This window comes from Fonsecaea monophora (assembly GCF_001642475.1).
Source record: "Fonsecaea monophora strain CBS 269.37 chromosome Unknown Scaff32, whole genome shotgun sequence".
NCBI lineage: Eukaryota > Fungi > Ascomycota > Eurotiomycetes > Chaetothyriales > Herpotrichiellaceae > Fonsecaea > Fonsecaea monophora.
Window position 1 is genome coordinate 29,630 of NW_019173963.1, and position 20,606 is coordinate 50,235.

At 52.4% G+C, this 20,606-nt stretch overlaps 10 protein-coding genes across 10 annotated transcripts; 3 read left to right on the plus strand and 7 right to left on the minus strand.

Annotated features, from left to right (window-relative positions):
• Positions 1–106: 106 nt before the first annotated feature.
• Positions 107–1,330, minus strand: AYO21_05189 (hypothetical protein; the record flags this gene model as incomplete). Its single annotated transcript, XM_022655159.1, has 3 exons — positions 107–386; positions 471–1,146; positions 1,195–1,330. 3 exons carry the CDS (start codon positions 1,328–1,330, stop codon positions 107–109), a joined length of 1,092 nt encoding a protein of 363 aa, XP_022512440.1.
• A 1,228-nt stretch (positions 1,331–2,558) lies between these two features.
• On the minus strand, positions 2,559–4,065 carry AYO21_05190 (S-(hydroxymethyl)glutathione dehydrogenase; the record flags this gene model as incomplete). The annotated part of the gene is made up of 7 exons (XM_022655160.1): positions 2,559–2,670; positions 2,727–2,824; positions 2,899–3,553; positions 3,608–3,743; positions 3,794–3,908; positions 3,968–3,982; positions 4,042–4,065. 7 exons carry the CDS (start codon positions 4,063–4,065, stop codon positions 2,559–2,561), a joined length of 1,155 nt encoding a protein of 384 aa, XP_022512441.1.
• A 703-nt stretch (positions 4,066–4,768) lies between these two features.
• On the plus strand, positions 4,769–8,659 carry AYO21_05191 (hypothetical protein; the record flags this gene model as incomplete). Its single annotated transcript, XM_022655161.1, has 1 exon — positions 4,769–8,659. The coding sequence occupies one exon, from the start codon at positions 4,769–4,771 to the stop codon at positions 8,657–8,659; it is 3,891 nt and encodes a 1,296-aa protein (XP_022512442.1).
• A 258-nt stretch (positions 8,660–8,917) lies between these two features.
• Positions 8,918–9,800, minus strand: AYO21_05192 (hypothetical protein; the record flags this gene model as incomplete). Its single annotated transcript, XM_022655162.1, has 3 exons — positions 8,918–9,166; positions 9,233–9,705; positions 9,770–9,800. The coding sequence occupies 3 exons, from the start codon at positions 9,798–9,800 to the stop codon at positions 8,918–8,920; spliced, it is 753 nt and encodes a 250-aa protein (XP_022512443.1).
• Positions 9,801–10,165: 365 nt separating this feature from the next.
• On the plus strand, positions 10,166–11,050 carry AYO21_05193 (hypothetical protein; the record flags this gene model as incomplete). Its single annotated transcript, XM_022655163.1, has 1 exon — positions 10,166–11,050. The coding sequence occupies one exon, from the start codon at positions 10,166–10,168 to the stop codon at positions 11,048–11,050; it is 885 nt and encodes a 294-aa protein (XP_022512444.1).
• Positions 11,051–12,619: 1,569 nt separating this feature from the next.
• AYO21_05194 (hypothetical protein) lies at positions 12,620–13,864 on the minus strand (the record flags this gene model as incomplete). Its single annotated transcript, XM_022655164.1, has 5 exons — positions 12,620–13,258; positions 13,334–13,467; positions 13,529–13,609; positions 13,687–13,746; positions 13,837–13,864. 5 exons carry the CDS (start codon positions 13,862–13,864, stop codon positions 12,620–12,622), a joined length of 942 nt encoding a protein of 313 aa, XP_022512445.1.
• Positions 13,865–13,894: 30 nt separating this feature from the next.
• AYO21_05195 (hypothetical protein) lies at positions 13,895–14,545 on the plus strand (the record flags this gene model as incomplete). Its single annotated transcript, XM_022655165.1, has 1 exon — positions 13,895–14,545. The coding sequence occupies one exon, from the start codon at positions 13,895–13,897 to the stop codon at positions 14,543–14,545; it is 651 nt and encodes a 216-aa protein (XP_022512446.1).
• A 67-nt stretch (positions 14,546–14,612) lies between these two features.
• On the minus strand, positions 14,613–15,077 carry AYO21_05196 (hypothetical protein; the record flags this gene model as incomplete). The annotated part of the gene is made up of 1 exon (XM_022655166.1): positions 14,613–15,077. One exon carries the CDS (start codon positions 15,075–15,077, stop codon positions 14,613–14,615), a length of 465 nt encoding a protein of 154 aa, XP_022512447.1.
• A 549-nt stretch (positions 15,078–15,626) lies between these two features.
• On the minus strand, positions 15,627–16,976 carry AYO21_05197 (hypothetical protein; the record flags this gene model as incomplete). The annotated part of the gene is made up of 2 exons (XM_022655167.1): positions 15,627–16,304; positions 16,398–16,976. 2 exons carry the CDS (start codon positions 16,974–16,976, stop codon positions 15,627–15,629), a joined length of 1,257 nt encoding a protein of 418 aa, XP_022512448.1.
• An 807-nt stretch (positions 16,977–17,783) lies between these two features.
• On the minus strand, positions 17,784–20,364 carry AYO21_05198 (translation elongation factor Tu; the record flags this gene model as incomplete). The annotated part of the gene is made up of 4 exons (XM_022655168.1): positions 17,784–18,997; positions 19,048–19,224; positions 19,279–20,061; positions 20,112–20,364. The coding sequence occupies 4 exons, from the start codon at positions 20,362–20,364 to the stop codon at positions 17,784–17,786; spliced, it is 2,427 nt and encodes an 808-aa protein (XP_022512449.1).
• Between the last annotated feature and the right edge of the window lie 242 nt (positions 20,365–20,606).

Consider the following 20,606-nt stretch of genomic DNA (forward strand, 5'->3'; position numbering starts at 1 on the left):
ATAGAGTGGTGTTCCGTCTTGCCATGGTATTCTACCATGTCACAATACCAGGAACCTTGCTTTTATCCACAGTCTATCCGATAGCTTTTCAAATGATGGCGGGTGATTACTCCTTGATGGTGTCGACAGATTTCAATCTCAGATTATTCTGTTGAATGAAATGCTCAACCGTCTCTGGGAATTTGCGCCTGAAGCGTCTTGAGAAAATCGCGATCATAATCCATACCCACAACGTGTAGAGACACTGGACCCAGGTGATTTTGGCTTCTGGTTCTCTTTGCTCGTCCCACTCGTCGCAAATCTTCTTGAATGTTTTAGGATCATCCGTAATGACTCCCTGTATCTTGTGTTGGATGCACCATTTCATGAGATTGGGGTCATTGACACTGCAGTCACCGTTACGTCAGTGATATTCTTCGAGGTACGTTGAAGCAGAGGTCGTGGCTTTGGGCATGCCTGTGAAAACTTACGTCCAAGCATAGAGCGGGCGATTGGCTTTGTGTACATCGCTCATAAATCGGGCACCCAAAGGACCAAAAAGGCTCTTCTGTAGCATATTGAACGACACATTCGGGACCTTCAGGAACTGCCTGGCGTACATGGTCGAGAATCCAATGTGTGATATCGGGTGGCCTGGGCAATATTTCATGCATAGAGGCAGGAATTTGGCAGCCCAGATACCGAGAACCACCCTTTCCTTCCAGGCCCGTTGACCAGGATCCACCGACGCCAGGGTTTGTGCTATCAGTCTCATTACATCGTCCGAGTTGTTGTCCAATTTGATATCGAGCAACAGCCACATATGCTCCATGCCCGGCTGCGCAACGTATTCAAGTAAGTCTCGGAGACGTGGCATAGGTACGTGAGGGGCCTTGGTCGTGCGAAGGGTGCTCAAATAGTCCCAGTCACAGTCGATTATTTTTTCTTTCTTGCCAAAGCACCGCTTCAGATCTGCATCGTGAGAGAGAACAACCACATTGTCCTTGGACAAATGAATGTCAGTCTCGAGTGCATGGGCGCCAACTTGCACGGCACCTTTGAAAGAGTCCAGGGTGTTTTCAGGGTGTTCGGCCTTGAAACCTCGATGTGCGATGGTTTGAGGCAGAGACTGCTTGCCACTATATGGTTTGGCCCATGTCCAGCTTGCTGTTGACTATCAGAAGCCATGCTGATGCACAGGATACAAGGACAAACCCGGAGGAAAATCCAAGGCGATGGTTTGATTTGGACCTTGACTTCCATATTCGGATTCCTCATTCATTGGCTGGGCCAAATCCTTGCTCAGTAGCGGCGCTGTGAGCTGTTGGTGATTGGGAACATGACGCCGCATCTTGAAATGTCGTCCGCCCTGGGAAACGGACGGGTTTCTAAATTTGAGGGGGAATTCAAGGAAACAACGGGGCTTTGTGAAAGCGGCGGCTAGTCAAGATGACGGCGACATTAACGATGGTAAGGCGATGACCTCAAATCAAGCGAATATTGCCGATGAGGGGTGAGCACTATTGGGGCATGTTTGATTGACCATGAACAGGAGAGAAAGACGGCGAGTGTTGGTAGCTTGGAAGTGACACTGGAGGTGTCAGATGTAGACGTGTTTGAAGAGCTCGGGGATAGAAGAGAGGGTCAATAAACGCCGGCTTTCTAAGATTCATCCTTTCGACTTGAAAGGCCTTGTGCACATTCTAGACCGCCAAATGGTCGCTGTAGCGGGTCAGCCACTCCTGGAATCCAGGGCTTGGAAGGAAGTTTTAGGCATCCTTGAAAGGCCATCGAATGATTGGGGGGCAGTCCAGAGGGGTACGAAGGGGTTTCCTCGGGTGTGCCGGAGTTCTTGCGCAACCACCAAACTCTAACCAAGCCTCGCACCAGCATCTAACTAGGTACTTATAAGTACAACATCATTAAAGCTCTCGGGAAATATCTGCCACGTGCGCCCACTGGTTCAGGTTTCTTTCGGACCGAGAGAGCGAGAAACCGACAGGCCGCTGTCAGAGGTGGCTCTCGCGCCCAGTCCTTTGCTCCGTTTGGTTTCTTCTGTTCGATTTGCCGGTCTTGACTGCGGACTTTTAAATGCCGAAGTTGCGATTGCAAGCACTCGGAGATCTGCCTTGGCATTCAAGCACGCAACCCCAGCTTCGGAAGAAGGAATGTCTTGCATGTGGTTGCTCGGGAGTGGGTGTGTGAATCGGAGAGAGAAAAAGGAGAGAATGAGAAGAAGAGGTGGCACGTATCGGTGAGTGAAGAAGAGACACAATTGAGGAGTACTGCCATCTGATTGGTGATGCGGAGAACAACTTCATGTGGTGTGGTGATAGTGAGCTTTACGAGGACCAACAGACAGCAATACTGGGCTTGATTTGACTTGATTTGGTTGAAAGAAGGCAGGTCTGCTATGTTTGATCCTCAAGATACATGCGAAGGTAATTTCTTTTCGTATCCCCGGCGCCATCAATACTGAACATCTCTTGTCCACCATCGGAACCGCGACGCGGACTACATATAGGCTTCTTGAAATCTCATTTCATCACAATTCAAAGTTTGCTTTCCCCCGAGTGTAGTCACCCTTGTTTTGCGCCCATGTCCACTACGCACCGGATGCAGTCACCAGCATGCATGTCATGGAACGCATCGTTGATTTTGTCAAGAGGCTGGCGATGCGTAATGAACTCGCTGAGCAAGCGGTCAGAGATGAACAGACGTGGACCGAGGGGTTCGTGGGCACTTACTTGACTTTGAGTTTTCCATCCATGTAATCTTTAACAAGTCCTGGAAGTTGAGTGCGACCTTTCACGCCGCCAAACGCACAGCCTCGCCAGACACGGCCCTGGAAAGGTTTGTCAGTCTATTTGTGCCAACGCCGCGCAGCTTCTCAGCTTGCGCAAGATAATGAGAACCTACCGTGACCAGTTGGAAGGGTCTCGTGGAGATTTCAGCGCCGGCAGGGGCAACACCGATGATGATGGATTGGCCCCAGCCCTTGTGGCATGCTTCAAGAGCAGCTCTCATGACTTGGACGTTTCCAGTGCAATCAAAGGTGTAGTCGCACCCACCATCTGTCATTTCAATCAACTTCTCCTGGATGGTCTGACCGTTCAGCTGAGTCGGGTTGACAAAGTCTGTGGCGCCAAACTTCTCAGCCCATTCTTTCTTCTTGTCATTGACGTCCACCACAATAATCTTGCCCGCTTGGTTCTTAACGGCACCTTGGATGACGGAAAGACCAACACAGCCAGCGCCAAAAATAGCAACGTTGGAGCCCTTCTCCACGTTGGCGGTGATCACTGCTGCCCCGTAGCCGGTGGTGATGCCACAGCCAAGCAAGCATGTGCGGTCCATCGGAGCCTTATCGGTGATAGCCACGACGGAAATGTCGGCGACGACCGTGTACTGGGAGAAAGTTGAAGTGCCCATGAAATGCAGAAGATCTTTGCCTTTGCACTTGAACCTCGAGGTACCATCTGGCATCACACCTCTGCCCTGGGTAGCCCGAATCTTCCCGCACAAATTGGTCTTGCCGGAAATGCAGAATTTGCATTCTTTACATTCCGGGGTGCTGCCAGAGGTAAGTTTCAGGTTGAACGGCGCAGGAGAGAGGAGCTGGACGTACTAGAGCGCAACAACATGATCCCCAGGCTTCACGGATGTGACACCTTCACCCACTGATTCGACGATACCCGCGCCCTCGTGTCCCAGAACGACAGGGAACGCGCCCTCCGGGTCCTTCCCGGAAAGGGTATACGCATCTGGCATCTCTTTCAGTTCCCGATTCTTACCCGCAGCAGGTGCAGCATACCTGTGTGACAAACTCCCGTGTAGTAGATCTGGATGCGGACTTCGTGGGCTTTGGGTGGAGCAACTTCAACGTCTTCGATCGAAAGGTCCTTGCCAGCCTCCCAGGCAACGGCAGCCTGGACAGAGTCAGGGGTTGTCTGGTCGGGGGAGACGGGAGAAGAAGGCCAGTGTTTACCTTGCAAGTAATAGTCTGGCAATAGGAAGAGTCAGCACATGAACCCATGGGGATCTTGGAGCACTGGGCATCACCTTTCCAACAGTGTCGGCAGGCATTTTGATGGATTGGGTCGGAGAAGGCTGGTTTCAACAAAGGCTGCAGTCCACAATGAGAGTGTAGAGGAAACACGGAAATGTCAGAAAGGAGAAGCCTTCAACATGCTGGGTGTGGGGAGGCTGTTGTTTTTCAAGTGAGCGAGCGGCCTTCTTTGAGGTGGGGTTCACGTAACTATGATGATAATGCTGAAAGAGGGGCCGGGTCGAGAAGGCATCGGATGTGCAGAAGAGAACTGCAGAGCACCATCCGAGACCCCCCCCCCCCCCCCACCCCGGCCACTTTTCGTTATAGATACGGCTATTCATAAGTCCTGGCGAGAGTCCTTGTTCTTCGCCGTCTTGGGCGATGTGTATGTGCAGATCAATTGGGTGGCCCCGAATGTGGAAAATGTGACAAGTGAAGGACCCCTGGTAGAGATGGTTGGTAGCAACAGTAGTAGTCCCTAAAGTCTCTGCTGTGTACCATGGGTTGGTCGGCTTCAATCTTCCAATGGTGCCAACCCTTGTTTGTCTTACTCATCCTTGCTCGTGCCTTTGCTCGTCTCGCACACCTCGGAGTAAATTGCCCGATTGGGTTAACTGAGGCTATCCAACGGAGTCTCTGCTTTTACTGCCGCAAAAAAGTTAGACAATCCCAAACACCACCAAACCTACGCGTCGCCCGATCCACACAAGGCTGATGACAGATGCATAGCCATGCGAGATGAACAACTTGAGCCTTCAGGAGTCGTCACATGCGACAGGTGATGGCTCCTCGTCTACTCCTCACTACGCGACGACTGTCAACCCTTCAGTCGGACCAGATGGAATGCTGCCTCTTGGCCCGGTGAACCCTCTTCGAGAATGGCCTCACCATCCACCCGCACCCGGCTCGCTGCATAGGTCAACGTTACTGCAGCAGACCTTGTCTGCAAGACGAGTTGTTTTCCACGAGCATGCATCGTTTCTGCTGCACCCGGCGTCACGGTCCGAGGACAGCTTTGCATTCTCTCAGCCACTTCTCGCATCTGATTCATACGTGCTAAATCCCCCCTCTTATCCCCAGCTGTCTCCGGATCAGCCGCAGCATGCGCCTCCATTTTCAGCCCACAGACCTCAGGATAATCCTGAAGGCTACATTCCGTTCCCTGCCACCAAGCTGCACCATCCGGGCATCTCTCGTGATGGGCGATCGAGTCAGAATGAAGAGCAACTGCTGGGCACGAAGCGGTCTCCTGTCGAAGAAGATAGTGACACTTCTGTTGACGATTACGACATCCCCGGACTACCTTCGGACTTGGTCGCAGATGGCCCACCTATCTCTACAACACGGAAGCGAGGTCGACCGAAGTTGGCATCGTCGGGTACTCAGCCCAGGAAGCGACGCAAGAAGGGGACGGGTCCTCGGGGTGGTTGGAGCAAAGGGATGAAAATTGGCCCACGGGCAGCGATCGACCCTGGGCCAGAATTCAACGAACTCTATGGCCGCGCTACGACGGCCTTCATTGATGATCGAGACAGTGACAAAGCGCTTGACCTAGTCTTGCAGGCTATTGCGATTAATCCAGAAATCTATTCTGCTCATGTCCTACTCTCCGAGATATACTTCTCTCGGGACGAAGACGAAAAGGCCATTGCTGCACTTTTCAGCGGTGCTCACACTATACCAACAGATCCGGAAGTATGGATTCAAGCGGCCAACGCCTGTCTCCAAAGGTCCAAGGGGAAACGAGAGACTGCCTTGCAGCAAGCCAGTTACTGCTATGCACGAATCATCCACACAGACCGGGACCACCTGGAAGCCCGCTTTCAACGAGCAGCCGTCAGCAGAGAGCTGTCAAACTACAATAAAGCTTTGAAAGACCTGGAAGCTATCCTGGAACGGATGCCTCGGAATTCTAGCGTCTTGAGACAGATTGCCGAAATATGCATTGAAACAAGGGATCTCGAAAGAGCGAAACAATTCTACGAGGACACCCTGAGATACTACCGGAAAAATGGATTTGAGGGCCAGGAGTCATTCACGTGGGCCGACATTCTGGTCTACGCGCAAATCCTTGCTCTGGAAGAACCTCCTGATCTAGCTATCACGAATGCTTTAAGATCTCTAAAGCAGTTATCGAGGTGGCTTTTAGGCCGAGAACAAGAGGTCTACTGGGATTATTTTACTGATGACGACCGAGAGTTTGACTCAGAAGATGAACCGCGACGAGTGTTGGTGCCTGAGTTTATACCCGGCAAATATTCTCCGGACGCTTATGGTTTAGGACTTCCCTTGGAACTGAGAGCTAGATTAGGGATCCTCCGTCTCAAGCAGGGCCGGAATGCTTTGGACGAGGCCCTGGCACATTTTGAATGGCTTGAACCGGAAGCCAGGGATCAGGGCGCCATTGTGTATGAATACCCAGATATATTCCTAGAGGTTGCCCAAGCCCTGCAGGAAGCCAAAGAATACGACCAGGCACTGCGTTATTATGAGGCTCTGAAGGACACCAACGCATATTCACACACAGAGTTTTGGTTGGGCATCGCAGTCACCTCCTATGTCTGCGGCGATAAGCTACAGGCGGTCGAGTGCTATGAAGAGGCCAAGGCTGGAGATGAAAAATGTGTCGAAGCACGGACGCACCTTTCGAGGCTTTACGCCGAATTTGGTGACAAAGAAAAGGCAATGGAGAATGCTCGTGAAGCTGTTCGTGTGGCTGACAGCTTACTTCCTAAGACTGAACGACGCAAATACGAGCGCAAAGAACAACGTCTGGCTCGTGAGGAAGCAGAGAAGGCTCTCAAGGAAGCATTCAACCTTCCTGGCGAGGCTGTTGGTGGCACACCAGTTGATCGTATCGAGAGCAGACTCCAAAAAAAGAAGAGGACGTACAGGACCCGAAAGGCACTATCGATGCTAACGGAAGGGACAAACTACCAAGAGACAGAAGGGACGGAAGACGAATACGAGGAGTTACGCGAGGAGTTTGAACTTGGTCAAACTAGGCCCGCAATGCTGCCAACAATGGACGGTGAGATCGCCAGACAGACGGCCCACAATGTGGCACGGAGGAGAAAGGATCGGGAACCACCACGGTCACGGGCGCAAGCCAAAACCAGGACGAAACGAATGAATGCAGAAGAAAGAGAGACCCACCGAACAGAAACGATCAACAGACTCTACAGCGAGCTGGTCTACAACTCAGAAGCCATGAGGGCCGGCGACGAAATAGCAAGGAATACCTGGATGGACTGTGCTGACTCCCTCATCACGGATTTCCGAAGCAACCGCCTGTTTTACTCCAAGGAGAAAGGTCATTCCTCGGACGGCATTTACCGGGAATCTATCAATGCTGGCTCACGCCAAAGATGGGAGAGAGAGCAAGGAAATGGACAAGACGTCGTCGAAGTGGATCAAGATTTCCCCATCCCTACCGTCGAATCGTCCATGCCTACTGAATATCGTGAAATCGCCTTTTCAGACTGGCTGGATGTTTTTCTCGAGTATGCCCTCCTCCTGGCTCAATTCCCTGAGGCAGACGCCGAGCATCGTTGCTACACCATTATCAATGCTGCATTGGATTGTGTGGTTTGGAACCAAGACCAACAAGCGCTCCTGCATATCTATATCACATATCTCGCCTGCACTCTTGCCTTACAAGATGACAAAGCCTTGTCCAACATTGTGCTACGATGGTTTCTGCGAACATTTCAATTTAACTCTGACGTATATCGTCTCTTTGCCGCCATGAACTTGGTCTTCGCTCGGCCCGGTGCCGTGTTTCGCAACCGCGCGTCGCAACAATTCCTTTTCAAACAAATTGTGCAAATGGACGCAAATTTGCCTATTGATTATCAACCAGAAGGTTATGGAGCGGTGCCGGACTTCATGCGGCAGGGTAGGACGGATTTCCCTTCGCACAACAGGGACGATGCTGAAGAATCGCCTCGTTCTCGCCCAAATATCGTGCAGAGCCAGCAGAATCAACATCAAGATATCACAAAGTTGAAGGAAATGAGTGTCGATCTTCTAACGCTGTACGGCCATGTGCTGTATGCAGGCGGTGGCTTCTCTAGTGCCCTGTCATACTTTTTTCGTGCCCTTTCTCTCAGTCCTGAAAACCCCTCGTTATTACTCAGTATTTCACTGAGCTATATGCACGAGACGCTCAGAAAGCACAGCGAGAATCGTCACATGTGGTTGCTGCAGGGCTGGGCATTCTTTGAGGATTATGCCGATGCGAGGAGACGGTGGGCGCGAAAGCTGTTGCAAGAACAGCAGAACAGTGATGGTGACGCAGACCATGTGACCGCACAGGACATGAACGGCCTGGAGCTGTTGATTGAGCGAGAGATTGCGTTCAACCGTGCAAGATGCTGGCACATGCTGGGCCTGTCGGATCTCGCCGTGCGGGCATACGAGAAGATGCTATCCCTCACAGTCGCATCTGATCAGCTCTCAGCCCCTGATGCCACTGCCACTACAGCACGTGCGGACAGCGAAGCAAACACAGAAACGAAACACAAGGACTTCACGATGGAAGCGGCGTATGCCATTCAGACGATGTATGCTCTGAGCGGAAATTCGGAGATGGCTAGAGAAGTGACAGAGAAGTACCTAGTTGTTTGATACCCTCCAGCGAGGCGTTGGAAGGTCACTTGACTGTTCAAACTTGGACTTAGACCGGCGGCTCAGGAAGATAGACGGGTGAAATTGATGTGCTCTTTTCCTCCAGACTTCTAAAGAGAGGTATTTTATGTACAACATTTGAATGCCAGTCCACCAGTTCCCCTCCGAGGCACTCTTGGAAACGTACCACCTAGCACCTTCGTCAACAATCTGGCCTCCTCATCGAACCCGCCAGATTAACCACACTGCTCTCCTCGTCTACTGGCTCTTGCTAGCCACCAACCTCTCAACATCCGCCACGGACTGGTTCAAAATCTGTTGCAAAACCTTGGGATTCTCGAGCTCCTTCGTAACCTTGGCGATAATGCTGTCGGCCAACTCCTTCTGTTGTCGTTGTTTGACCTGGCCCTCGTAACGGACCCAGCTGTCGAGAACATTCTTGGCTTCAGCAGCCAGAGCGGTTTTTTGCTCGAGTTCGAAAGCCTGAGCTTCGAGTCTTGCAGTTTCCTGGAAGAAACCATCAACCTCTGTATATGGGCAAGGGGAGGTGAATCTCGGGTTTCGATGCCTTACCTTGGAAACATCAAACAGCTGCTTCGTAATCTCGACCACATTGCTCAAGGGCTTGACATCCTCAATCCGCTCTTTAATGGCACTGGCATGGTTCGTTCTCGCCTCATTCAACAAATCCTTGATTTTCTGCACTTGGCCATCCGCCCAGTCCTTGTACATGGGGCCGGTGTATTTAAAGATGCCGTAGAAGACGGACAGCAGACAGAAAGCGATGACGCTCTCCTCGTTCACGACGTAGAGCTCATTGCTGATTGCCCAGACTGAGATTCCAGCGCCGGCAGAAAGAATGGCGGTTTTGCTGGCGAGGGAAGACCCTGGGAGAGCATCGACGATGGACTGAGCTGTCTTTTTCGGATCTTGCGAGGGCACGTTCGAGGAGGACTGATGACGGATAGAGGTCAAGGGCGTGCTTGCAGCGAGGGTTGGAAGGGCACGGATTGGGAGAGAAGTCGATGCGCGGAGTTTGCTGGCTCCTAGAACTTCGATGTCAGCTCTGCTTTGGACCATGTCGAGCTCCAGTGCATGTGCGGGACTTACCAGCAGCACTCCTCGCCAGTCTAGACGCCATTGTTGTGGTGTTTGTAGCCTGAACAGTCGACCTGAGAGCTCCTGACGTTAGAAGTTTGTAGTCCGGCGCACGGCGACGAGAGCTTGCAATTGAGTCTGATCGCGCTAGTCCATGTGTGGACTAGTGCTTGGCAATAAATTGGCGCCATCAAAAAATGTTTCGAGGCGAAGAGGGGCTGGGGCCAGGGAACCGCAATGCCGCATGTCACCGCATGTTAACACACACGTTGGGAGTGTGAGAACAAGGGCAGAACGGCCGCATTAAGCACGGAGGGGTGGTGATTTTTTCACATCTTTCATTTCGAGGGCATCCGTTCTCCATCGCTCTCGCCCACCTTCGCTATTGTTGAGCAGCCTCTGCCCACCATGCCTTCGTCAACGGCCACGGACTCGTACGCGGCCCAAATTGCTGCTCCTATGACGATACCACAGCGGAAGCAATTGCTCAAGCAGCTTCAATCGCCCGAGGCCATCGACAGCCTCCGCCGTCCTGAAATTCTTATGGATTTCTTCACCGACAGTCTTGACATGAGGGACCTGAGTCTCGCGGTGCCGGCGCTCACGGGCCTCTTCCACCTCATCACCACAAAGAACCTCGACTACCCCTCCTTCTACCCTCGACTGTATGCACTTCTTGACCGAGATCTGCTACACAGCAAATATCGCAGTCGGGTGCTGCGGCACCTCGATATCTTCCTGTCTCCGACAAACCACTTGCCGGCTGCAACCATTGCCAGTTTCATCAAGCGCCTCTCGCGTCTCAGTCTCTTTGCCCCTCCATCCGGCATCGTGGCCATAATCCCCTTCATCTACAACCTTCTCAAACAGCACCCCACCACGACCTTCATGATCCACCGCAATCCATACCCTCCCTACACCAAGTTCAAACACAACCTGGGCAACGACCCGTTCGACCCGAACGAACCGAATCCACAGCTCACCAATGCCATCGACTCCTCCCTGTGGGAACTGGAGACCTGCCAGTCACACTACCACCCCACAGTAGCGAGCATTGCCCGGATCATATCAGAGCAGTTCACAAAACAGCAGTACAACCTCGAGGATTTTCTCGACCACGGTTACGCTACCCTGCTCGAGAGTGAATTCAAGAAGAAGGAGAAGAAACCACCTGTGGTGGAGTACAAGATCCCCAAGAAGGTTTTCGCTGCCGCCGAGGACAGCGAAGACGACGCTACCGGGCAAGAGGACGGTATGGACAAGTTGCTGGACATGTGGGACTTTGAGTGTTAGGATTTCCTTTGTGGGCAAGAGGGTAACGATTCATGGCAAAGACGAATATAGACATAGAATATAGATATAGATCAAATAGACGGGGGCTATCTGTGATGCGTTCAAGCGATGGAATTTTGACAATGACACTCCGTGAAGGAGAGGGTTGGACTAGACATACATACAATTCATAAAATGCGGCGATGTTTCTGGTGCAATTGCAATTGTAATTGCGAATGGGTATCTCAACAAACATTTATTGCTCGGTATGGCTTTCCCAAGCTTGAAAAGACTGGCCTTCTTGTGCCTGTGCTGTCGCCACAGAAGTAAAACACTCTTGTTCAGGACAGGGACGGGACGCGAACCATTCCCGGCAATGTTACGCGCTGTTTCTGGCAGCAGGGTGGCGATGAGCACAAGGCTGAGAGCGCCAGAAATGGCCAGAAATCAGAAAATCCAGCGCCATCTCGCCCTCTCAGCAAGGACGCCGCCGAGCACAGGTCCAAGACCTGGTGCAACGTTTGGGCCGCACCCTAGAATGCCCATATATGATGCACGCTCGGAAGACTCTGTGATCTGAGCATCATTGTAAGATCCCCTTCGTCGTGACAGAGACGGTGGCAATGGTCAAATTGACCTTGGACAGAGCAGTGTGCAGTTCCTTCGCCATCGCCGTAAGAGCAGGATAGTAGACGAAGCTGCTCAGTGGAGAGAAGCAAGAGCCCAAACGCCGCAAGCAACACGATGTTCTGGCTCGCTGCGACAGGAGTATCGCGCGGAGAGATGTGAAAGAGGTAGAATCGTCTCTCTCCAAGCTGTCACATTAGAGACAGAAGATGAATTGATGGCATTGCGAACAGCCAAGGAAGCTGCCATTGTACATAACACCGAGCACAGGTACAGAATGCAAAGAATCTGCACTAAACACATCAGGTAGCAGAGAGTGAACCCCACATCGTTCAGTATCTACATAATTCCAAATCCAAGTATACTCACTCCTACAGTGCTTGGCGAGCCTCATGAGCCTTGCTATCGACCCGAACGACCCCAAAATCTATGACATTCGAGAATGCTTCTACAGCGTATGGAAGCCCAATGTCCTTGTGCGTATGTGGGAGACAGAGGACCGGTCTAGCGACACCATGAGCAATGGGGAAAGCACACTGCTTTCTCACGTTTCCGAGACCAGCTTCGAGACGCTACAACCTATCACAGCACTTGAAGTAGCGCCTGAAGCACTGAGAAGCTCTGCGTGATCCGATACATCCTAGCCTTGATTTCCATCCAGACAGAGCGTCTCTGAGCGCTCGAGGCAGCAACGCATCCCATAAGAAACATTGTCCGCATCTAATGGGTCCATCAAACAGCTATAAGGTCAGCTGGACACAACACAGTCAGAACATGCTCCTGGTACTCCTTTTTTCACTTGTGCCGTACAGCATAACAAGGCCTAGTGTATCAAATCTGATGGCTGCGAATATTATGTAGAGGCAGAGAAGAAGGCCAAAGGGTATAACAGCAATGACAACCAAAGATCCGAACGAGGCCGAAGAAACACGGCCCGGTTCCCCTTCCAACAGGGGTTTCCCCCTAAAACTGCTTCTTATGCGCCCTCTTCTTCTCTCTATGTCTCTGCAACTGCCTCTCCACTCCGGCGTCCAAATCCAAGAGGTCCTTGCCACCGAAACCTGGGAGAGTCGCTGACGCGTCTAGACCGTCATCTTGTCCGACGTGGTGCTTCTTCTCCAGCGCCCGGACCTTTTTTCGTCCAGCCACGGGTGCCGAGCTGTTCATGACCTGCGCGATCAGATAGCCGTTGATGGTGTTGCCCGAGTTCTCCAGCGCGTAGAGCGGGCATTTGCCGTCGTCGGCCGAGCAGTACACGGTTGGGGGGCAGCAGATGCCGACGGAGTTGGGACACGTCTGGCACAGCGGGTTGGCGTCGGTGGAATTACCTAGGGGAAAGCTCGAGTTCGAGCTCGACGGGGAGGAATAGCGTGACGTGGTGTTGGAATAGGTCATGCCGTCGCCCGCGCCGTCCCCTCTCGTCACGTTGGACGAGTCAGCACCGGCGAGGCGGAGCATGCCGTTTGTGCCCTCGGCGTCGTCTGGGCAGTAGGAAAGATACACGCTGACGGTCCTGATGGGTCGGGAAGTCGGTGTGGGCGTAGTCGAGGGCGAGACTATCACGGGAGAGCCCGTCGTCGCCACGAAAGTGCCGGAGCCGGTCTGCAAGCAAGAAAAGACCACAGAATCAGCGTTCGAAGGACCTTTTCAAATATATGACACTAGTGTGAGACGTACCAAAATCCCGCAACCGCTGAAGTTGCCACTGCCCGTGACCGTGCCCGATGTGACCACCGAGATCAGTCCTCCACCAAATGCTGGCCAAACGGTCCCTGTGCCAGTCAATGTGCCGGAGCCGGAGCCGGAACCACCTGTGCGGCGCGCGAGTCAGCCTGGTGATTACGAGCCACTATCGACAGAGAATACACATACAGCCTGTGATTTCGGCGGATCCGCTAAACGTGCCTGACGTGGCGATGATGGTGCCGCAGCCAGAGACGTTGCTTGCAAAGCCTGGATTGGAGAGAGAGGGACAGAGAGAGAGACAGTTAGTCAGAAACTTGCAACCTTTGAAACCTCGGTGTACGTACCAGTGGCGGTCCCTGAGGTGACAATCGGCGTGCCTCCTAGATACACCGTGCCTGTCCCCACTGTGTTTTTCCAAAGTTAGTTGAACTGTTTCGATCCAATCTGATTAGACCGTAAGAGGAAAATCCCAAAAGAAAAGCACACATACTAACGATCCCACTGCCAGAAGCTTCGCCGCATCCTATGATGGTGTTGGGCACGGTGGTTATGATGACTGAGGTCGACGACGACGTCGAAGAAGTGGACGACGAGCTCGACGCAGTGCCTGTGATGATGGTTAATGTAGATAACGAGGACGATGATGATGATGATGATGGTGATAATGATGTGGATGTCCCACTTCCCCCTGTCGAAGAAACAGTGGCGTCGCCAGAGTTTGTTATTGTGATTGTCGTGCTTGAAATGACAATGATTGACAAGCTGGTGGTGCGGGTTGAGGAACTCAACAGTGGCGTAGAAGTATACAGCTGGCTGGAGGCCGCAGCGGAGCTGGTGGTGGATGTCAACCTCGGCGTCAAGGTGGATGTCGTTGAGACGATCACGGTCGTCCCGCTGATGACGGTGACGGTGGTTCCTACAGATGTAGATGTGCTTCCGCTGATGAGTATCGGCCCTTGGGATCGAGAGGAGGTTCCGCTCGTACTGCTTGGTGTGAGGAGGGAAGATCTGGAAGTTATAGTTGTGGAGCTGGGTGCTGTTGTGGTCGACGTGGTTGTCGATCTAAATACTCCAGTCGACGCCATGAACGATGTGCTGGTGGTTCTGCTCATTGTGCTGTTGGTCCGACAAGAGGCAGGGATCGTGAAACAACACGGCAGGCCGCTCGATGACGAGGTACTGGGTTGGAATACGCCGCTATAGTCTGTGTCGTAACAGGACGCAGTTGTCGTCTGTGGAGGCAAATTAAAGACGCCCTGAGAAGGCCTCGTCAGTCTCTGCAGTTGAGATAAGGATGAATGACCGGAAACAGACTCACATGATATGTGTGGGTTGTGCATGGCAATGTCGATGTAGTTGTGCCGGCGGGAGTAGAGGAGACGCTTTCACCTCCACAGGGAGTGCATGTTGCAATGGGCGGGTCGCCGGAAAAGACTCCTCGCTTGTCGAACACTCCTCTACCCTGCCGGGTCTTGATGAAGTAGTGATGGTAATGGAGGCTGTACATGGTCTGGTGGGTGCCGTTGGCCGCGATCGTCACTGAAGGCGCGACAGCTGTAATCATCGACGGAAGAATCTCGTGGCGGAGATCATAGTCACCCAGCAATTGGTTCGGTCGCGGAGTCGGTTGGTAAAGGGGTTCAACAGGGAGAGTCAAGGAGCCAAAATCAACATAACCATATGCAACATGAAATAGAACACCAGCAAATATGAGAAAGGAGTGGAACGGAGGCATCTTTGAAAGGAAGCTCACAGTCAACGACAACGATTCGGAACAGACATAGTGAGGATTGAATCTTGAGCAGTGTCCATGAAGTTTCATCCCTGGCGCCGCGTTGTGATGAGCACAGACCACCAAGTCGTGGAATGGAATGTTGGCCATGGCGGGCCGTAGGAGGCCGTATGAGATCAGAGAGCGCCCTTTTTAGTACCTTGCCAGGTCTTCATCAACAAAATCTGATATCCCAGAGCTGGGACAGATTCCCAACTCTGTTTCGGCCAGCATAGGAGAAGCCGATGTTGCGTTGGAGCTGTTGTGGTCATGTCAGCGCCATCGAGCAGGGAGCGAGCCATACCATCGATGTAGAGAAACGAAACGGATCGAGAGAAATTGTGTCTGTTTCTCCTTCTTGGGAGTATGCGAGAAAATTGCTAGATATGATATGAATATAAATACAAAGGTCAAGAGCTCAAGCTCTTAGTGACCGTGGTGACCCAAAGGGCAATACTCCCGTTTCTTCCAACAGTGGTCGCTGCTCGGGATGATGAAGTTCCTCCTGTCCTTCTACTCGTCGTCCTCGACCCAGCACCCCTTGAAGTGCTTCAAGCCAGTAGGCATGGAGTCGCCAGCGGAAACAGTCACAGTCACGGAAACAGTAACCGTTTCCGGGCTTTCCCCAGAAGGACCGCCCCAGCCAATGGTATGGGAGGACAGAGGTGCAACAGGGGTGGGCGCGGAAGCCGCGTTGGTTGTCGTTGAGGCTGCCTTCACAACTGTCGCCAAGGTGGTCGACGCGGATGGTAGGGAGAAGAAGCTCGAGGTGGGCAGGACTACCGGTCGAGATTCAGAGCTCCAGGTGCCAGCTGCGCTAGTTGTCGACGAGACGGATTGAACATGTGTTTCTGCAGGGGCGGTAGCCGAGATGAAGATTGTGCTGGAAGCAGAACTGGAGGCAGTCGTCGAGGATGATGTCGGTCCTTCAGGCGCAGAGGCACCGCCCTCGAAGATGTCATCCTGTGGACCTGGCTTGAACCCGTTACGTGCATTGTAAGCCGGCGTTTGTGAGAGTTTCGTCACAACGTTGTTTCCTGTCAGCTGGTTCCACACGATCATTTGCTTTGCTCCTGGGGCGCATTCGGAAGGATCGGTATCGCACATGACGGGTGGTTTGGCCTTTGCGAGGGGAGTTGTGGATGTGGCACCAGTGACCATGCACTTGAAGCCTTGCATATAGATATTGGGCTGTCCACATCCATGAGGCACCCAAAGCCAAGCACAAGTCTGAAAAGAATTTGTTAGCCGCACTCATTCTGATACGATGCAAAAAGAACTCACACATCCGCCTTCAGGGCATGCAGGCATTGCCGCTGGAACCTGGTAGGTTGCTGCTCGTTTCCAGGGAGTGTGCTCAAGAACAGAAAACACAACCAGATCCTCCATCGTGATGGCGGTCAGATCACTCTCGTAGGCAATAGCAAAGGCAGTGCCTTGGGCCATGCTCTGGTTCTGAACGTGCATGTAACCTCCGTCTTGGATACAGCCCTCGCCGATACCGCCACCGTTCCAGTCCTCTGGGTGATCGCCCCCATCTGGCCATTCGGAAGTCTTTGAACCACCCCAGGACAGAGTTGTAAAGGCTTGGTTGTCGGCCAGCTCGACGTCGAAGGAGCCGCCGGCAGGTAGCTCGAGGAACACTCCAGGAGGCGGAGGGACAGCATCACATCCTCGATCGTGTTGAAACCACCATTGTTCCTGAGTAAGGTTGTACAATGGCGAGACGGGGGCATTGGAGTTGGGATTCGGGTTGGCAGGGTCTGTGCCGTTCTCGCAGTACATGCCCTTCGCAAATGCCGCAATATGGGCCTGAGCCATGCCCACCAGGGCCAACCCTGAAAGGATAAATGCTGCAGCCATGTCGTTGGAAAAGAGTTTGGGTTAACAAGGCTGGACGAGTAACTCGAGACAGTATCTGTAGCAGCAGCAGCCGCAGATTTCAAACTTTCGGTTATCGAAACTCGTATCGAGAGTCTGGGCAGCGAAAACGAATGACTGAATAGATTGAGAACGAATGGACGTGCGCACTGCGCCGCTTAAGAAAAAACGAAGGAAAGGCCTCTTTGAGTGCCGGTGATGAGAAGAACAAAGTGCTTGTGGAAGACAAAATACCACAGAAAGAGGGCGAGAAGGGCCATTTTGTACTCAAGGACGCTCCTCCACCTCCTTTGACAGAGACATGCCACACTGAAGCACATGTACCATGGTAAAATGAAGGAAGAATCATATCAGCCCCCCTGCCCACCGAACGTCTCAGACCACAATGACCCTGGTATCGACGACCGTACTGCCAGGGACGCTCAGCCTCTGCTCCGTCCACGCAAATGCTCTCGGGCGAATAACGAGGCTCTCAAGAGCGGGGCGCGAAGGATGATGTTTCTCCCACGAATTTCAATGTTCGGTTTCAGATTTGCGCTAGGCCAGAGATTTCGGCACTGTATCCTATACGCCAACGACTTTTGGCCCCGAACATGACGGAATAGGAAGAGGGGAACCCCAGAGGGTAAGTACTCTCCTTTGTAGCACCGAGTGCTCGTAAACTTTGTGGGACCGGGACGCTTAGTGGCGCCCTCAATCTTGAGCGAGAACCTTCAGAACGAGCCAAAATTGACTCCCTTTGTTAGTGACGTGGTATCTGGGGACAGCCTCGTGGGTGGATTGCATCGATTACTCGTATTCGATTAGGCCCGCCCCCACAGTTTCGCCATTTGCTCGGAGCACGATCCTTGAAGGCGGTTCCAAGGGCACCACTTGGTCTAGGCGTACAACCACTCGCACAACACTTCCCGGTTGGACGATTTTGGGCTTCTTTTTCGTTATTGTGCCCGATGCTTTGTCCAGGACACCGACGAGCTGACTGATTCGACCAGGCACGTGTAAGCGTCCCTTGTGTACGTCGACGCTCATCGGGGTGAGGTGATCGAATGCAAGTATCTTCGCTTTGAATTCGGAAATGTTCCGGATCGGCGACAAGGGGCTGCAGAGGACGTCTCCTGATTTCAGGTGTATGGGGTCTATGTCGGACAGATTGAGGACCACGTTTTGTCCCGCCACTGCCCACTCCTGGGGTTCCTCGTCGACCTCCAAGTTCCTAATCTGGGCATTTTCACCACTTGGCATGATGACCACTTGTTCACCGATCTGGATGGTGCCCGCCTCCAGTCGACCTGACACAGACAGGGGATTCTGCACACCACCTCGAAAGACATCGTTGATAGTCATCCGCAAGGGTTTGTCCAAGGCGTGGGTCGATGGCTCCGCCTTGTCTAGCTCTTCAACCAACGTTGTCCCGGTATACCATGACGACCTCGGATCCGAAGCTCTAACCAGAATGTTTTCACCTTCGAGGCCAGAGCAAGGGACGAATGTCACGTTCTTTGGCTGAAACCCCGCGCTGCTCAAGAAGGCCGTCATCTGTAGACGAATTTCATTGAACCGTTCTTCAGACCATCCCGCGACATCCATCTTGTTCACGGCAACTATGATTCGCTGGACACCAACGGACCTGACCAGGAGAGCGTGTTCTTTGGTCTGTCCCCTCAATCCAGACTCGAAATTTCCCGTGGAGGCGTCGATGACGAGGACTGCAAAATCGGCCTGACTAGCTCCTGCAATCATATTCGGCACGAAATCTCGGTGGCCTGGGGCGTCCAGGATAGTGAAGGAAGTCTTTTCGGTCTCGAACTTATTGGTGGCTATGTCGATGGTCACGCCTCTGGCTCTTTCTTCTGACCCCTGATCTAAAACCCATGCAAAGGCAAATGAGCCCTTACCAATACGCTCCGCTTCTTGTCGATACTTGTCCAGGGTTCTTTGATCGACTGCTTTCAGGTCAAACAGCAGCCTACCCATAAGAGTACTTTTGCCTGCATCGACATGGCCTTGGGCAGTCAGTGTATTCTTACAAAGTAGCCATCGAGGAACTGCTTACCGATAACTACGAAGTTTGCTGCATTTTTCCGGTGACTTCGTCGATATTCTGCGAGCACATTGATATTCTTGCTCTTGATCTTAAGAGTATCTTGGATGGACAGTTCGCGTATGCCTCCAGTCACAGCTGATTTTGCTCGATTCGTATCCTTGGCTTTGGAAGCGGCCGACGTGGCGGCTGCAACAACGAGGAGGTTAGCCCCTTTTCATTTCTATTGGCCTCATCCCCGACCTTTTGCAGTCTGCGCCTTGGTCACAATGTCGTCCGGACTCGGTTCTGCAAAGTTGAAAGATTTAGCATTTGCACCAACGGAGAAAAAGTCGCTTGATGATGGGTGACGTGTATCAGCGTCGCGGCTGGTCATGATGCTGGCAAAAGCCGAGGGTCCAGCGCGGAGATGCTGGTTGACCGCAAGCGAGACATCTGATATCCCTTCTGAAGTTGTCTGCTTGTTTTCTGCTCGGATGCTCTGGTCATTCCTGTGATCCATTTTTGGTGACTGAAGCCGAGGGTATGTTGGCGAGGAGTGCGACGCATCGGTTGCTTCAGACATTGCTTTGGTCGACCGACTGATCCGAAGTTTATTCAAGCTAGAGAGGTAATCCTGCTGAGATCCAGTGTCGGCCATGCTCTGAGCGTCAAGTTTCTCACTTTCTTTCTGCCTGCGCTTCGCGGCAAGTGCCGCTAGTTTAGACATCTTGCCAGTATTTGAAGTACCACCCAGCAGGCGACCGCGGGGATAGAGCGGTGTGATTATGATCTCTGCCCTCCGGTGTTCAGGAACATGCAACCATGGGCAGTCTCTGAAGAAATCCGTCGTAGAGAACGAGTTAGAGCAAGTGAAGAAGCCGGCAGGATCTTCGTGCTTATCAGTATCCTTTTCGAGATGGTGTGGTCCTAAGCTATCATGACCACCACGACGTGAAAGCGACGTAGGCGAGAGGCAAAGAAGAGCAAGCTTACTCTTTGAGCCCGGCGTCTGCTTCTTTGGGGCAACGGGAGGCTTCTGTTTGTCTATGGGGGTGAGTTTTCCACAAGTTTGAGCAGTGCGCAAAATCTCTCACTTTTCAGATACGTGACGGATTTTTCAACGTCATAATAATAATGCCACAGTGCCTCCTGGATGTCGTTGTCTGTGATGGGACATCCTGGCCCTAGAGCTGCACGCACTTTTCTGGTACCCTGCTGCATCTGTTCCTTGTCCTCCGCAGAAAGCTCGTTGTCGCCGCCATCATCTCCATACTGGTCTTCATAGTCCTCGAAATCATCATAGTCGTCTTCATCCAACGCCAAAGACTTTACTCGACGGTTCGACATAATGATGACTGATGGAACAGGCGGGAAGGTTTATTATGGAGATGAGAGCATGAGGTCGACACCGCGGGTTGGTCTTTTGAGGTAGTGAATGGAAATCTGTGGCCAGATATCCGAGTTAGTCGCGGGGTGGAGATTATTAACTGACAAGGGATTGATCGATCAACCAGGGCGCCAGGGCTCGAGTTCAATGATGTCGTCCGAGGGTTTTCGTCATGTGAGTATTTCCTGTCTTTACACTTCCG